This window comes from Psammomys obesus, unplaced genomic scaffold (assembly GCF_907164565.1).
Source record: "Psammomys obesus unplaced genomic scaffold, mPsaObe1.curated_primary_1811, whole genome shotgun sequence".
NCBI classification, from domain to species: domain Eukaryota; kingdom Metazoa; phylum Chordata; class Mammalia; order Rodentia; family Muridae; genus Psammomys; species Psammomys obesus.
Genome location: NW_026590180.1, coordinates 573505 through 592124, shown reverse-complemented (window position 1 = coordinate 592124; position 18620 = coordinate 573505). Strand labels below are relative to the sequence as shown.

Sequence of the window (18620 nt, the reverse complement as noted above, 5' to 3'; positions counted from 1 at the left end):
TTTTTTTCCGCTCAAAGACTTTACCACACTCTTTGCATGTATAGTGTTTTCCTCCTGGTGAGTAAAGGTTGAGAAGTGAGTGAAAGCAGAGCAAAATTTTTTATATTTACAATGCTTATTTTTAAAAACAAACTTTTACTCATACTTGCATTTTATTATATAAATGATGAGCTACATTCAAAATTCTATACATGTATTCAATAAAGTGGAATTTAAAACACAAATAGGTGAAATTCAGGTAACTTTCCATTGAAATAAGAAGACTATGAAAACAGAACACAGAAACCAAGGAATATTAATCAAAGTCAAACATGTAAGGAAGGCCTAATATCGACAACTAAGAAAAGCCAAAATAGCATTATGTAAATGCAAATCAGCCCTTTAAACACATACAGAAGTTTTATGACTAGATATAAACAAAGCATAAATGTTATTTAACGTAGAAAACATTTGTATGCACAATTTGTATATATCCTAAGTACGAGTTTTAGGTTTGGAAGTTATGAGTGTTAGGCAGAAGAAGATGGTCCACAATAACATTCAATAATAAATTTCAAGGATTGAAGATGAGAATTTTCATGCACCTCTTTTGAAGAAAATTAATACTCAAGTTAATGATCACGATGAAATGACAGAGCTTTGGCTGTCATGGTAAACACAAGTTAACATGGTAAGAAAAAACAAAGCTTATGAAAGCACCAAAAATGTCACATAAATGTCCTCTACAGACAGCAAAAGACAGAAAATGAAATCACTACGAGATGAATTTCCACCAGAACATTGTGTCTCAATGGCTTTCTGTTGGACGTTTGAATATCCCACTCTGTCCTCTAGGCCCCTCTTTCTGACACACCTGGGTGCAGGGTGGCAGCTGCTTGTCTTTTCACATCTGCATGTTCTTGTCTTTGCTCTAGAAATGTGAGTAGGTATGGCTTAGAGGAAGCAAGACCTGTTTGTAGGAAAAGGGAAGAACATTGTTAATGTGTTCTCCTGGGGAAAAACATGTCCTTTCCAGGATTGTGTGCATAAAGAAAGAGAAGATACAATAAAGGAGGGTAGAGGATTCGTTCTTTATGTGTTTTCTGATGGGCACATAGGAATGCTTTGAAGGAATTTAGGAATTGCAGGTACTGAGCTTCACATTTCTCAATAACAACAAAAACTTTTAACACTGAAGGGCGTGACAGTCTCTTTAAGGTATACCACTCCTATTCATGCCACTTACTTCCTATTATAAAGCATACATTTAAAAGGTAGGTGGTCATTATGAATATAAGAATAAATAGTTCTAAGGTACACGAACAAGTTTAATTTTCTTTAAAAACAGGCTTATGAACCTTAGAGATGGAAGCACAAGCTCCCATGAGATATTTTTGTAGAAAGAGAGCAAGTTTCATGCTGACAGTTAATTAAGAATTCATCATGGAAGTGATCCTCACCCAGGAACACAAGGTTGTTATAATTCTCCAACATCATATCCCTGTACAATTTCCACTGTGCAGGGCCCAGGATTTCCCACTCCTCTGCAGAGAAATAAATGGCCACATCCCAGAATGACAGCAGATCCTGAAATATAGAAAAGAGTGACTACCACACATTATGCTAATTACAACTATCAATAGTAACACAAATACCAAGAGGCATCATGTACCTCTCCATACCAAACTAAAGGTCCTCTGGAGTGAGATGAGAGCTAGAAGTGCTTCTAATACAGGTAGTAACATCCTAAAATACTTCTGATTTAGTGCTGTAATGTTACAGAGGATCATTGTTGGGGGTTGGTTTGGTGCTTATATTTTGATGCTAATTACTGGCCCTCAAAATCTGGCTACTGCCCAGATATACCTATCCTTCTTGTGTAAACCTAAGATATTATTTCTGATTGGTTAATAAAAAAGACCTGTACCTGGGCAGAGGTGGAAGAAGGTAGGTATGGGGAAGGTTCCTGGGCTTTGGAGAGAGGATAATCATGAGGAGACAGATAGGCAGGAGGAGAGGAGAAGGAAGAAAGCCATGATGGGTTAGCATGGAAAAGAAATCACATGTGCCAGGAGGAAGGATTCCAAAAGTGGCATGGAAAGGAAAGATCCAGATGAAGGATAAGCAAGTATTTATGGAATTATGGATTGGAGATAGGCCAGATAGGAATGGTTAAGGCAGATGGCATTGTATAGAGGCTGGGACGTTACTGAGATAGCTTAGTGGAATTATTTAACCAGGCCAAGATGTTATAAGGCAATTATAAAATCTAACAGGTATCTGTGTCATACTGCCATAATAATTATAGGGCTAATAATAAACATATTTTGCCAAATACCATCAAATTTACCACAAGTCATCGTTAAGGAAAGTGGTTGGCAGAAGATCCTGGAAACTCCTACGGACACTTGTACTTTCAAGAACCGTAAAATAGAGAAAGAATGCATCTACAAACAGTATGCTGGGGCTGGAGAGATGGCTCAGCAATTAAGAGCACTGGCTACTCTTCCAAAGGACCTGGGGTTGATTCCAAGAGACCTTATGGCTGTTCACAAGTGTCTAACTGCAGTTAGAGAGGATCCGACAACTTCTCAGACATGTATGCTATCAAATTACAATCATATATATGCCTTAGTTTGAGCTTGTATTCCTGTCATCAAACTCCTCCATGATCAAAATTCTTCAGGAGGAATGGGTTTATTAGGCTTACACTTCCACATCACTGTTCATCACTGAAGGAAGTTAGGACAGGGACTCAAAAAGGACAGAGACCTGGAGGCAGAAGCTGATGCAGAGGTCAAAAAGGTGTTCAGCTTATAGTCTTGCTATACATGGCCTGTTCAGCCTGCTTCTTTAGAGAACCCAGGGCCATCAGCCCAGAGGCAGCACCTCCCATATCAGGCTGTGCTATGCTCCATCAATTGCTAATTAAGAAAATGCTCTACAGGCTCTCACATAGCCTGATCTTATAGAGGCATTTACTAAATTAAGATTCTTACACTTGCATAACTATAGTTTGTTTCAAGTTCACATGAATCTAGCCAGCAAAACAAGAAAAAAATAAGTAAATAAATAATAAAACTTTGCAAAACTATACTTCAGTTTCCGGTGTTTATATTACAATACAGCACACATTATGGACATTTTTCACAGTAGGGAGCCATGGTGATGGAGAAGGTACTTCTCAACCCAATATGCACAATCACATGACAAATACAATGAAGATGCAAATCTGATGCAGCAGCTCTGGGCTAAGTTCTGCCTTCCTGAGAAGGAACCAAGTGATGCAAAGTGATGCACCAAGGAACATGGGTTTGAACAGCCAATGGGTAGAGCAATAAATGAATTTGTAGACAAATGGAATCAAAGTATATTCACAAAGTTATAATTAGGAAAGTAAGCCACAAGTTAAGTCACTGCAGGGACGTATAATGACCCAAGACTGTCTCAGAGGCTTCCATGAAAGAACAAAGGGAACTTTAGTTCTTTGTCCTTATCCAGCAGTGGACTTGGCCAGGCCAGTCTGACATAGGATCCAGTGCCATGAAGGAGTCCATGTTGTAGTTACTAGGGGATCTAACTCTTCTCCTGAGACTGGGATTATTAGCCCTTAAGGCAGCTGTGTCTGAGGTATCCTGTGCTTTCATTGCCAGCGTTCTGTGATTTAGGTCTCTGGTGTACTTGGCTACCTTAGATGTGCTAATTCCATATAGCGTGCTGGACTTCTTAATGAACTTGCTTGCCTCTGGGGAGTCAGTTTATACAGGACCTCCTGGTCCCAGTATTGTCTTCTTTATATCTTTTTCTTATATTTCTAATCTCTGGTTTAACTATTCCACACCTAGCCACTTGAGAACTTTATTCCTGTGAGATCAGGTAAGAATCAGTACCCTAAGGTTCCTTCACCTTATCTAAATGAAGAACATCCATTGAGCAATGTTTCTCCAGGTTTCTTCTTCCTGATATTACCAGCTAATGGGATAAAAATTACAGCTCTCAGGTGATTTAAAATCCTTTAGTTTCAAAGTCTGACTGTCGTTAGATTTCTGAGGCAGCATAAAGGGCCCAACCACAGAAAAGAGATAGAGGAGTCTGACTGTCAACAGACAGGACTGTGTTTATTACCTCACACACTGAAAGACAGACTCACTCCCATGAGTAATGAAGGAGTCTAATGGGGAGGGGGCCACAACCCTTTCTAGGAGCAGAATAAGGGGCTTGGGAATGAGGAAACTGTTGCATCATGAACTCCACCTTTCTCTCCTGAAGTCTCTCCTTCATCAAACTGTATGTCAAAACTGAGACAGGTTGACCCATCAGAGCCTGACTGCTTGAGTGAGAAGGCAGAGTCACCTGTAATCTCCTATCAGTCCTGCTTTACCACCAGGCAGAGAGGATCAGCTCCAGTGATCTCAGCTAGAAGAGTTTGTGATACAGGTAAGTCAGTCTGATAGAGCAAGAAGCACAGTCACACACCACATGGGACTTGCCTTTATTTGCTTGATATAATGTCCTGTGTCATCAGAAAATTCTTGCTTGTCAAGCAGGATTCCTTTGTGATTACAGCTGACCTTCCTCAACCTTACTGGTCAGCTACAACCAGCGAGGGAGGAATGTTTTTGGAGACAGCCTGTCTCCCAAAATAATCTGTCTTGCCTAATTAGACAATACCAGGAAGGAGAGACTGCAGACATACAGGGCCCCTTAAGTAGCATCAACTTTCTCATTCCCAAGCCCCTCACCCGCCTCTCTAGAAGTCCCAGACACTACTTTTGCCTCACACAAACTCCCAATCCCACACTTTTAGGAGAGTTGGTGTCCCTGTCTGTGAGTACTGATTAAACAGTCTCACCTGTTGTTGTCAGCCTCTTTCCTGCCTTGTCTCTTAATCTGTGCTCAAAAAATGTAACACTTTCTGCATTGTCACAATGATCACATTTCATCTTTTAATGTACCTGAAGAAATCTCTTGTGTTTTGTACGAAAGCATCACCTGTCAGTAAAAAGCTAATGACTTGTTGGCTGAAGCAGGAAATAAGAAGGTGAAAGTTCCAGAGAGGGGGCAGAGAGAGGGGGGAGCACAATCCAGAGAGTGGTGTTGGCCCTGGGATTCTGAAATGGACATTAGAAACTGAGCAGAGGTAACCATACACCAAGAATAGAGTAAATAGGATATTAGTTATAAGCAAGTCAGGGAACAGGCCTTGCTATTTTGTCCTAGGCTTTTATTAATACAGTTAAGCATCAGAGTCATTATTTTGGGAGGCGGGGTGCAGGAGGAAAATATGTATTTACAAATGGTGCCCTTCATGGGAGACATGTAGTCTGAACTTACCTAAAACCCAAGCTTAAAACACAAGATTCCAGCTTTAAGCCAAGAATTCTGGACAAAAGAGGCAGCCCAGAAAGCCAGGCAAAACCTCTTTAAGAAGCGCTGAGGCCACACTGGAGGGGAGGCTGGTTAGCAGTGGGTAGTACTGGGAAATGTAACCTGATGTCATTTGCTGGCCAGACTGGAGGACTAGTCTTTTGAAGAGAATAAAAGCAGAGAAGAGCCTCAGCTAGGCCCCAGAAGGCAAAAGGCTTCCCAGAGCAAAGCAGGCCTGGGACAACCAGCTCAGGGCTTCATAGCAGGGCAGCGGCAACTTCTCCCTTTTAGAGAAGGGTTAAATAGAGGTAGGACACCCATGGGAAAAACACAGCCCAAATTTGGGTCCACACTAAAAAAGTCTACAGCCTTATCTGGGCAGAGAGAGGCACCAACCTGAGGGGAGTGGAGCCAGCAGCCTCTGTGCCAGCTGTGTGGATAGGGAGGGGCAAAATGAGAAGCACCACACCTCTACACTGGTAACTATTGAATCTGGAAAACAGTAAAAGAAAAGGGAAGCTGTGTACAAAAGTAAATCATAGGAGGAAGTGTCTGCTTAAAACATAAGAAAGTAAAGTCCTTAGGAAAAGGTTCTGAGATTAGAAAGAAAAAAAAAAATTTCCTATGTTGAAAGTAAAAGAAAACAAAATGACACAATACATTTGGATGAACTTGTCTCTCTTAGCATACAAGTATTTTTAAAGCAACATTTACAATTTTGTACATCCTTTTTAGGAGAGATCAAATTAAGACAGACTTAAATAAAGAAAAGACTGAGAAATGGATTACTATATTAAAGGTCATAAAACACAAATTAAAAGAAATAGTTCCAGGTGAGAGAAATGCAAAGGGGCTTGAGGAATGTCACCCCATTGAGATGCTGGACAGAAAGGTTTTGGCTATAGGCCAGCATGTGTGTATCATCAAGGTTCAACTACTGGATGAAGGTCTATATGCTAACTTAGAAATACAGATCCCTTTTGGTGTTCCCTTGAGCAAGGTCATGCAATGGCTTATATTTTTCATTTACCAGAGTATGAAGAACTAAAATAGAAGCACCATCCATAGGTTCAAATTAAGAATTCCAATGGGCCTTTGCCTTGAGTTCTGGAAAAGGTGATCCTGAGACTGCACATTTGCTGGAAATCATGGCTATCTTGGAATATATGTCTTTACAAATAATACAAATGTCTTTACAGATAAAAGCTTATGATGCTTCAACACATGTACCCATTAGAATACAACAATATTTTAGATAACACAGCTTAAAAATGTTACAGATCTATCTTAGACCCTCACATGACAAACAATTATAGAAATAGGACTTTCAAGCAAATACTCATAGAACAGAAGGGAATTAAGGAATCTCCCAGGGATAGATTAAATGGTGTTTTATTGACTTAAAATTCTTTAAATATCAATGAGACAAGTAGCCCAGCTACTGAAGTACACTGGCATTTAGAAAGGATAGATGAATTAGATCAACAAATATTATAATGTCAGAATAGAAGAAATGAAACCTGTTGCGCTGGGGAGGAGATTTTGCACTTCTTTCCAAGGGAGAAGAAAAATTTGTATTCCACCCAAATTGTTGAAAATAAGATTTGACTGAGGGAGACTCCTTGAACATCTTGGCAACAGAGAGACCAATAAGATAGGTAGAGTGTGCATTGATTCCTCTCCATGGGAACAGCTGAGACTAGCTGAGACATGAATGACTATGCATAGCCAGTAAATCTTGTTGCTACAGAATCCTCATGATTTTCTAGTACATGCCATTCTTTCATAGATATGGGTGGAGATTTCTATTACAGTTTGCTTACAGTCCAAATTGGTTAATAAAAAAGAGACAAGCCATCTCCTAGGCACATCCCATTTCTCAACACCCATTGCCACCTGCAATCCCAGAAACTGGCAACCATCAGGGAACAGCAGAGACCATCAGCAGAGAAGTGGTCTGCCCTGGGGCCATCTGTGCCCCATCCCTCCAGCATGCTCCATGGTCCTTTTCCTAATCCACATCTCCACCTGCAATCCCAGAGACTGGCAACCATCAGGGCACAGCAGATGAGAACCCTGACCCAACTCCTGGCCTGCTATAGCCCAGCTGCAGAGGCACCGTCCACCCCGGCCCTCCGAGCTACATCACACTAGCATGCTCCATGCTCAATCTCCCAGGTGCACCCTATTTCCTGGGTCCCATCGCCACCTGCAATCCTGGAGACTGGCAGCCATCAAGGAGCAACAGGTCCTGTTGTACCTCATTTCCTGGTCCCCATCTCATTCTGTAATCCCAGAGACTGGCACCCATCAGAGACTACCAGTTCTTCCTGTATCCCCAGAGACCTGCTATCACACAGGAAAAACAGTAGACTGCTACCCATCCAGTACCACCAGTTCTACCTACAATCCTAGAAGCCTACTAACATCAGGCACCACCAGGGTTTCTAATACCAGGGACAACCAAATGGTTAGAGGTCAGCATAAGAACACAAGCAACAAAACTCAGGGCCATATGGCACCATCAGAACCCAGCTATCCCACTTCAGCAAACCCTAGATACCCTAAAACACATGAAAGAAATCTATCGTAAACCTGACGTTATAAAAATGATAGAGGCCTTGAAAGAGGAAAATAAATCCCTCAAAAAAAATGTGGTAATAAAAACAGGTCAAGGAAGTAAGTCCCTTAAAGAAATGTATGAAAATTCTGTCAAATGGGAGAAGGAAATAAATAAAACTGTTCAAAACCTAAAAATGGAAATAGAGGCAATTAAGAAAAACACACACAATCTGAGGCAATCCTGGAGATGGAACACCTAGGAAAGAGAACAAGAACTACAGACATAAGCATCACCCACAAAACACAGAGATGGAAGAGAGAATCTCGGGTGTAAAAGATATGCTTAAAGAAATCGATACATAAGTCAAAGAAAATGTTTAAACTAAAAGATCCCGACACAAAACATCCACAAAATCTGGGACACTATAAAAAGATCAAAGCTAAGGATAATAGGAATAGAAGAAGACCCTCAGCTCCAAGGCCCCAAAAATATTTTCAACAAAATCAGAGAAGAGAACTTCCCAACCTAAAGAGAGGCCTATAAACACACAAGAAGCCTACAGAACACCAAATAGAGACCAGAAACGAAAATCCTCCTGCCACATAATAATCAAAACACTAAATGTACAGAACAAAGAAAGAATGTTAAAAGCTTCAAGGGAAAATGGCCAAGTCACATGTAAAGGCAGACCTGTCAGAATTACACCTGACTTCTCAACAGAGACTCTAAAGGCCAGAAAGGCGTGGATAGATATCCTACAAACACTAAGAGACTACAGATGTCAGCCCTGACTACTATATCGAGCAAAAGTTTAATCATCATCGATGGGGAAAACAAGATATTCTACAACAAAAACAAATCTGAACACTATCCATCCATAAATCAAGCCCTACAGAAGATACTAGAAGGTAAATTCCAACCCAAACAAGGCTTACTACACACAGAAAAACACATGAAATAAATAACCACATATCAGCAAAACCAAAAGAAGGGAAGCAAAAACACACCACATACATGTACTCTACCACTACCAAGATCAAAATAACAGAAATTAACAATCATTGGTCAATAATATCTGTCAATGTCAATGGACTCAATTTTCCAATAAAAAGACAGAGGCTAACAGAATGGATGCAAAAACAGAATCCATCAATCAACTGAATAAAAAAACAAACCTTAGCAATAAAGATAAACATTATCTCAGAGTAAAGGGCTGGAAAAAAATTTTTTCTAAGCAAACTGAACCCAAAAGCAAGCTGGAGTAGACCTTCCCATATCCAATAAAATAAAACTTTCAACCAAAATTAATCAAAAGAAATGAGGAAGGACACTTCATACTCACCAAAGGAAAAATCCACCAAAATGATATCTCAATTCTGAACATCTACACCCCAAAGGGCACCCACATTCATAAAAGAAACATTACTAAAACTACTTGACCCATATATTATATCAATAGTGGAGACTTCAAGACCCAACTCTCACCAATGGACAGATCATGGAGGCAGAAACTAAACAGAGAAAAAAATGAAACTACAGACATCACAAATCAAATGGACCTAACAGACATCTATAAAACTTTTCACCCAAACACACACAAATATATATTTTTCTTGGCACCTCATGGAACCTTCTCTACAACTGACCACATACCAGGTCACAAAGCAAGCCTCAACAGATACAAGAAAATTGAAATAACCCCCTGCATTGTATGAGAACACATGGATTAAAGCTAGATTTCAACAACAACAGAAAAAAGAGAAAACCTGCAAATTCATGTAAACTGAGTAACTCTACTCAGTGACCACTTGGTCAAGGAAGAAATAAAGAAAAGAAAGACTTTCTAGAATCCAATGAAAATGAAGGCACAACATAGCCAAACTTATGGGACACAAGCAAAACAATGCTAAGGGGAAAGTTCATAGTACTTCATAAAGTTCATAGTGCCTTCATAAAGAAATTAGAGAATTCTCATACTAGCAACTTAAAAATCACACCTAAAAGCCCTAGAACAAAAAGAAGCAAACACATCCAAGATGAGTAGATGGCAGGAAATAATCAAACTCAGGCCTGAAATCAATAATTTAGAAACAAAAAGAAAACAAGGAATCAATGAAACCAAGAGTTGGTTCTTTGAGAAAAATCAATCAGAGAGACAAACCCCTAGCCAAATGAACTAAAAGATAGAGACAGTATCGAAAATCAGAAATGAAATGGGGGACATAATAGGAGACACTCAGGAAATCCAAAGAAATCATTAGGTCTTACTTCAAAAACCTGTATTCCACCAAATCGGAAAATCTAAAGGAAATGAATGATTTTCTTGATTTTACTTACCAAAGTTAAATCAATATTGGAAAACAGCTTAAACAGCTGTATAAACCCTAAAGAACTAGAAGCAGTCATCCAAAACAACAACAACAAGCCCACAGACAGATGGTTTTAGCACAAAATTATAAGATCTTCAAAGAAGAGCTAATACCAATACTCCCAATACTCTGCAAACTATTCCGCAAAGTAAAAACAAAAGGAACACTGCCAAACTCATTCTATAAAGCCACAGTTGCCTTGACAAACAGCCACATAAAGACTCAACAACAACAAAGAATTTCAGACCAATTTCCATCATGAACACTGATGCAAAAAGTATTAATAAAATACTTGCAAACCAAATCCAAGAACACATCAAATATACCATCCACCATGGTCAAGTAGGTTTCATGCCAGGGATGCATGGATGGCTTAACATATGAAAATCCATCAAGGTAATCCACCATATAAACAAACTGAAAGAAAAAAATATATGATCATCTCATTAGATGCAGTAAAAGCCTATGATAAAAGTCTTGGAGAGAACAGGGATACAAGATCCATACCTAAACATAGTAAAAACAATATACAGCAAACCTATAGCCAACATCAAATTAAATGGAAAGAAACTCTAAGCATTTCCAGTAAATATAGGGACAAGACAAGGCAGCCCACTCTATCTCTTCAATATAGTATTTGAAGTTCTAGTTAGAGCAATATGATAACTAAGAAATATCAAGAGGATACAAATTAGAAAGGAAAAAGTCAAAGTATCCCTATTCACAGATGATATGATATATATATAAGTGAGTCCCAAAATTTTACCAGAGAATTCTTAGAGTGATAAACACTTTCAGCAAAGTAGCTGGATGCAAAATTGACTTTAAAAAAATCATTAGTCCTCCTGTATACAAATAACAAATGAGAAAGAAATTAGAGAAACTATACTGCCGGGATCGAAAGCTATCTAGTGGAGCCAAAGGTAGTTACTGAAGCCAAAGCCAAGTAGAGAGCAAAGGTCATATAGTAGAGACCTAAAGCTATGTAGTGAAAGAGTTATCTAAGACCCTAAATCATGGGTGACAGATTGTGAGGACATCCGTTTGTTAGAGCATCCGTTAAGATATCTTTAGAAACCATCCTTATGGTATCTTGCAGGTACAATATTTAACCCATGAAAGCACTCTTCCTATTTCCTGCAGCAGTAGATTAACCTTCCCCCTTTCCTGCCTTCTCCCTATATAAGTTGGGTAAAAATTTCTAATAAATGGAAGCCTTGATCAGATGAACAGATTTGGCTTTCATTCCTGCGTCTCTTGTCCCCTCCCCCCATTCCTTCCAATCTCTCCACCTTAGGAACCCTGTTGAAGCCTCATAGGTCGGGGCACTATACCCTTCACAATAGCCATGGGTGATATAAAGTATGTTGGTATAATTCTAACCAAGCAAGAGAAAGACCTGTATGACAAGAACTTCACATCTCTGAAAAAAGAAATTGAAGAAGCTATCAGAAGATGGAAAGATATTCTATGCTCATGGATTGGTAGGCTTAACATAGTAAAAATGGCTATCTTAGCAAAAGCAATCTATAGAGTCAATGCAACTGTCATGAAAATACCAACCAATTCTTTACAGACCTTCAAAGAACAACTCTCAACTTCATGTAGAAAAACAAAAACTCAGAATAGCTAATATAATCCTATACAATCAAAGAACTTCTGGAGGTATCTCTATCCAACTTCAAGCTGTACTACAGAGCAATAGTAATGGTACTGGCATAGAAAGAGACTGTTTGATCAATGGAATCAAATTGACCACCTAGACAGAAAGCCACACCCCTACAGAAATTGACTTTTGTTAGAGAAGCCATAACCATACAATGGAAAAAGAAAACCATCTTCAACAAATGATGCTGGTCTAACTGGATATCTATATGTAGAAAAATGCAAACAGATCCACATTTTTCACCCTGCACGAAACTGAAGTGTTGTTGTAAATAAAAAAATGAGTGTTGGGCTATTTATCATCAGCTCTGTGATTATCACATCGATATTATTTAACCTGCTATCACAAATAATAAGACAGAGATACCTGTTAGATTTTATAATTGCCATATTAACCTTGGGCCGGGCAGGTATTTCATCTACGCTGGCTCAATAACCTCACCATCCATCTCCCAGCCCCCATCCAATGCCATCCACCTTAATCCTCCTCATCTGGTGTACTTTCCATCCATAATCCCATGGTACTTGGTTGTATTCTCTCTCTGGGCCTTTTCACACCATTATTGGAGTCTTTTCATTCACTTGGCTCTTTCTCCATCTAACCCATTGTGGCACCCTCTTTCCTCCTTTCTTCCCGTCCATCTCTGTCCCATAAATCCCTGTCCTCCAAAGCCTGGGAACCTTATTCACACCTACCCCATTCTGCCCTGGCCAGGTACAGGCTGTTTAATCAACTAATCAGGTAATAATGACTTAGGCATGTTTACACAACAAGAATTGATTTATGTGAGAATGTGCTCTTCTGAGCAGGGAAAAGATCTTGGGGGCCGATAACTAACATTAGAATACATAGCACCAGGCCAAACCCCAACACTGATGTCTAAGTGAATCAAAGACCTCAACATAAAACCAGATACACTAAATCCATTAGAAGAAAAAGTGGGGAAGAGTGGTGAACTCATTGGCACAGAAGACAACTTCTTGAAAAAAATACCAACAGTTCAGTCTCTAAGATCAACAATTAATAGATAGGACCTCATCAAACTAAAAAGCTTCTGTAAAGGAGCCTGTCAACCTACAGCATCCTACAGATTGAGAAAAGACCTTCACCAGCCCTAATTTGGGCTAATATCCAAATTATTTACGGAACTCATGAAATTAAACTCCAGCAAACCAAATAATTCAATTAAAAATGGGATACAGGGCTAAACAGAGAATTCTCTATAGAACAATCTTGAATGGCTGAGAAGCACTTAAAGAAATGCTCAATGTCATTAATCATGAGGAATATGCAAATCAAAATGACTCTGAGATTTGATCTTACACTACCAGAATGGCTAAGATCAAAAACTCAAGTTACAGGACATGCTGGTGAGGGTGTGGAGCAAGGGGAACATTCCTTCATTGTTAGTGGGAACGCAAACTTGAGCAACCACTTTGAAATTCAATCTGCTGCTTTCTCAGAAAATTGGGAATAGTTCTAACTCAAAACCCAGCTTTTCTACTCCTGAGCCTACACCCAAAAGATGTCCCACCATATCAAAAGGACTCTCTTTCTCTTTTTTGATTGGCTTTTTATTTTTTAATTAGAATACAAAGCAGCAGGCTTTCTTTCCACACTTTTATATATTGTAGCAGTGATCCTCTCCCTCACTCCCCAGTCCTGTTTCCCTTAGACAAGCTGGAGAACTGCAGCAAGGTGGGCTTCTGGGAGGACATGGGAGTGACTCTAGCTTGAAACCCTTGGTGGTGAGGGTCATGGAGGCTGGAGAGGCCAACCTCTAACTAGGACTTCTGGTGGAGAGAGGGGAACACCAACCCACCTACAAAAACTTCATCCAGATTTTTATTCTGCCTTCAGGATATGTAGGGAATTAAGACAGAGCAGAGATCTGGGGAATGTGCAACCTATGCCCGGCCCAACCAGAGACCCATTCCATGGGACAGAGCCAACCCCTGACACTATTGATGATGCTCAACTGTTTTTACAGTTTTTACAGATGGGAACCTTGCATGTCTGTCCTCTGAGACGCTTTGCACAACAATGGATCGAATCATAAACCAAGACTCACAGCCAAACATTGGGGGAGCATAGGGAGCCGTGTAGAAGATTGGGGAGAAGGATAGAATAACCTAGAGGGGATAGGAGCTCTACAAGAAGACAAACAGGCACAACTAACCTGGACCTGGAGAAGCTTGCAGAGACTGAAGCACCAACCAAGGACTAGGCATAGATTAAACCTAAACCCTTTACACACATATACACAATGGGCAGCTTAGCCTCCATGTGGGTTCTCCAGAAAGGACCTGTTCTGTCTCTGACATGATTTCTGTTGCATGCTTTTCCATTAGTTCACCGTGGGGTGCCTGCCTTGCCAGGACACTGTGAAAGACCTACCACCATATTAGTATTCTCAGAACTCACAAAATACAAAGAGGAATTACTACTGGTGGTTGTCCTCTGACTCCATGCATGGGCCCACACATACACATACATAAATGTACACCAATAAAATAAACTTAAATTGGGTTTTTGAATCGTGTTTGCATTTTATGTAGACGAGGCCCAAAAAGTAATGACCAAGTTGGATTTATCCCTTAAAATAAAAAATGGTTCGTCATCTGCACGTCAATAAATGACATAGTCTTATAGACAAAAACCACACGATCATTTCAACAGATTCAGAAGTCTTGGACAAAATCCAACATGCTTTCATGATAAAAGTGCTAATGAATATAGGACTAAAGGGTTGTTCCAGAAATACAAAACCTGTTTCCATTCAAAGGCTAGAGATGATTTCTATGTGGTGACCTTTATTCTATCTCTGTGGCTAGATACTCTATGGCCACTGACCATCCACAAAGATCATTATCATTCATTCTCAAATCTGTTTTTCCACTCAATCTATAGAACCTATCTTCATACACTTGACAAAGAATATGCTCTTAGTGATGTATGATCTGTATGTAGCTAGCATTGTTCATCAAGGAGATTAATGTATGTTTTGATGTGCATACAGGATAGAGTTGATCATCGTCAGAAGAGTTTTCTCCTATTTGTGCTTGTGCAAGGATGTGCCTAAAACAAACACATGGGGACAGACTCCCGACATTTGAACCAACACCTGCTACTGTGTTGTGCTGGGCAAACTGCCTTCCTGCCTCCTCTGCCTTGTTATTCTTCTGACCATGAAGGATATTAAGACCCCTGCTGGGATGCTGTAGGCGAGCAAGAAATAGAGAATGGGGGGAGTTTCATATGACCTCATGGGGAAACTGGGAAAAACTGTGGGGCAATAATAAGGGAAGTGGAAGAACATAAATATGCATTTAAAGATTATCCTTCGACTCACTGAAATATTTTAACTCAAAAGCAAAAACTGATGACAACCTGTGCATCTAAGGTTTATCACTTCCTCCTTTTGAGGCCCATCAAAGTCAGTCCAAATAACGCTGTGTCTTCTCTGCATGGCCTCTGACAGGTACACAGCCATCACCAGGTACTGAATGACATCACCCAACACAAGTTCCCTTCAGAGTTTTCTAGGAAGGATTTGTCAAACACAGCAAGGTTACTGCTATCTGAGTCTGTTAAAATCAGCAAGTCCTTCATTCATATCATCATTCACAGTAACATTAGGATGAAATGAAACAAGCCTGCAAGGAAAAGGGGACTGGATGCCTTCCTAAGAAAGAGGAAGGAATTTCACTTTAACAATTTACTGGTGGGATGATAGTGATATCACATGTGAAGAACAGTGGTAGATACGGTTGTCATTTTCTATTTGTAGAGTCTGAATTCTGTTCTAGAAAAAAATCCGAAGAAAGCACCATAAGGTCATGGCAAAAAAATAACACAGAAAAGTATGTAAAGACAACTAACATACCCTACAAATAGTGAGAAATAGTCAAGCAAGGCAAAGAGGAAAATCTTTCTCCCTCACAATAAATTTGAACAACTTTTTAATCATTAACCCATGGTATCATTAACAAAAGGATGCTAGTGAAAAACTGGAGATTAGATTTCAAACACAGTCAGTAGGAATTCTCTAGGCAAATGTGTAAGTTTTGATAATTAGTAGAATGTCAATTGGATGGATTTCTGTCAGGTCCCCGGTGCTCAGAAGTGAGAGGAACAAGAAGTAATCACTACACCCAATAAACTATGTTTTTAGAATTTTTTAAAAACACAGAATCTCATCTGGCCTAGGCTCACCTTCAATGCCTATGAATCAGAGGATGACTTTGAACTCTAGGATTCCTGATAACTCCTCAAAATGTAGAGATAAAAGAGATGAATCATAGAATAGGCTTAACTTCTCTTTTCACTCATAGGGCTGTTTAATTCAAAATATATGTAAATATTTGCTCCTTATAAGCTATATATGAACATGCTGCTGTATCATCCCTACACTGTAGGAAAGCTGTTCTGCTGTGCAAGGCAGTGTGCTTTTTCCACTTCATATACAGTTATTATTTTTCCTACACATTAGCAACATGATCTAGGGACTGTCTATTGTTTTAGATATGGTTGGAAGCTCATTGAAAATTCAGGTAGATAGGGCAAGATGGTCTGAGTCCCATGCTTGCAAGATTAGACTTCAATGTCATAAGCCAGTCTTCAGCTCAATACACTTGGTTTAACTGAAGCGTGCAAAGACACCTGAAATAGAGAAAATGGTTGTGGAGGAAAATCCTGAAAACCCTGTGCCTGGCTGTGACTGAGGAACTCTCGGGAGGAGGCTGTCTGCAGAGACTGATGGCCCACGTGGATGTTCAGGGCTGTGCATGTTTGGGTGGTAGTTGCCTTACCTTGGGCTGATTTTACCCTTCAGGAATAGTCAATCCTTGCCTCACTCTGGAGTGGACAAGACAGCTTGTGACAACAGATAAAACCTCTTAGAATCTACCAACTTGGTATGACTTATGCTTCTCTCACTCCAAATGCAAAGATTGTCATCAAATGGTACCCTAGGAGAATAAACCAGCTCCCCAATGTTATAGTTCCTCCTTCTCTGGTATACCTACCAATACATTTCAGACTTTACTTGATTAATGACAGTCTTTGTTCTGTAATACCATGAAAAATGCTACCATATTGGAGCATAGAATTTGGGGCACCAATATCTGTGTTCCCAGATTTTGATCACTCAGATAGCTCCAGACTACCGTCTCTTAACCATTCAAGAGAGCTGTGGGTTTTGCATCTTCAGGAACCATGTGCAAATCACAAGACCCTGAGTGTGCCACACTTTCCAAATTCATCTTATATTATCTGTAACACAGCACAAAAATGTGGGCAAATCTAGAACTATTCAGGGGGCGTCAGTGAACCTGGATACCACATTCAGTGACAGAGCACATGTAAGGGAGTTTAGACTCTGCTGATAACGTTAACAGACAGAAAAAAAGCAAGTACAAAAGAAGAATGTACAGAGCTGGCCAGATTAGCAGGGTCACGCCTCCCCTCCCTTTTAGAGACATTCCAAAGCCCTACCAGAGATGCATTTCTGTCATCACACCCAGTCATCTTCCACATCTGAAAAGGAGTCCGAACTTCAGACACTACACAGCCTCAGAATTGATGAGGTATTACTGTCTAGTAATTTTTACTCAAGTGTAAAGTTTGTGATTATGTGGATTTAGAAAGGATAGGTTCATTCCAATTCAAAGTTTATTCTGCGGCCATAAACAGTGTATTATGCTGACTCGGGTCACAGGGGTGTACATTAGGGATTCATGTCCCACGCCAGTTATCCATTAATCTAATAATTCATCCCAAAGGAAAAGGCACAAACAAAATCAATCAACAATCGCCTTCCTGTCCTTGGAAACTAGAAACTTGAGGAACCTCCGTGAGCTCAAACCAGGAGTAGTAAGCCTGACATAAGGTATAGGAGGGGCTAAGTGTCCACATGTTCTAGGAGTCCTGAGAAATCTGACTACAGCCATGTGAGCCTGGGTCAGCTAGGTAGAGCTTCCTTCACCTCCTCAGGCACAGTCAGTCAGCAGACCCAGCCTGCCCTTGAAATCTCGTTGTTTCCAACCTTCTCCCCGGTCAAACCTTCACCCAGGGGCAGTGGCCCAGCCTAGGTCAGCACAGCACCTGCATGTCACCTTCCAGGTCGTCCCAACCAGCCCACGTCAGCTCCCTCCGCGCCGGACCCGCCACCGTGCACAGTCGCTCAGATCTGCAGGACGCCGCTGCTCCTTCCACCAACCTCCAGGTCAGAGCGCCAAGCCCCGCGCTGAGCAGGACACCGAGCCTAACTTTAGGCAGAAGCGAAGTTTGAATAAGTGATGCGGAAGTTTGCTCCCAACCGCAATATCCGGTGACGCCATACTGGTCTGAACTACATTTCCCACAAGTCAGCGCGAAGAATTTCCAGGCAACAAGGAAAGGGTGTTTTGTGCAGTCCTTTACTTCCTGCCAAACTGTGTCCCAGTTGGAGGGAAACAGACTGAAATGTAGGGTCAACCACGGGAGATTCAGGCTGTTTTAAAGCCCTGTGGTCACAGTACCCGATCCCATTCTGGGAGTCGAGTATTTCACAGTAATATTTATCACGTTTCATAGTTATTTCTTTAAAACACTGTGATTTTAAAGCTCCGACCTACTTATAGAATCTTACTACAGCATGGGAAATTCAGATTAATCACTTTTCTTATAAAGTATG

General features: G+C 40.3%; 1 protein-coding gene across 1 annotated transcript; it reads right to left on the bottom strand.

The window, feature by feature from the left end:
- Positions 1-176: 176 nt before the first annotated feature.
- Positions 177-18237, bottom strand: LOC129676291 (zinc finger protein 728-like). The gene is made up of 3 exons (XM_055606631.1): positions 18050-18237; positions 1440-1566; positions 177-949 (listed from the first exon to the last, which is right to left on the bottom strand). The coding sequence occupies exons 1-3, from the start codon at positions 18053-18055 to the stop codon at positions 831-833; spliced, it is 252 nt and encodes an 83-aa protein (XP_055462606.1). The 5' UTR covers positions 18056-18237; the 3' UTR covers positions 177-830.
- Positions 18238-18620: the final 383 nt, after the last annotated feature.

Excerpts from the sequence above, each read along its gene's own strand:
- LOC129676291 (XM_055606631.1), bottom strand. Across the intron at positions 950-1,439 it reads TAACAACCTTGTGTTCCTGG|GTCTTGCTTCCTCTAAGCCA; the intron begins GTGAGGATCACT and ends TCCTACAAACAG.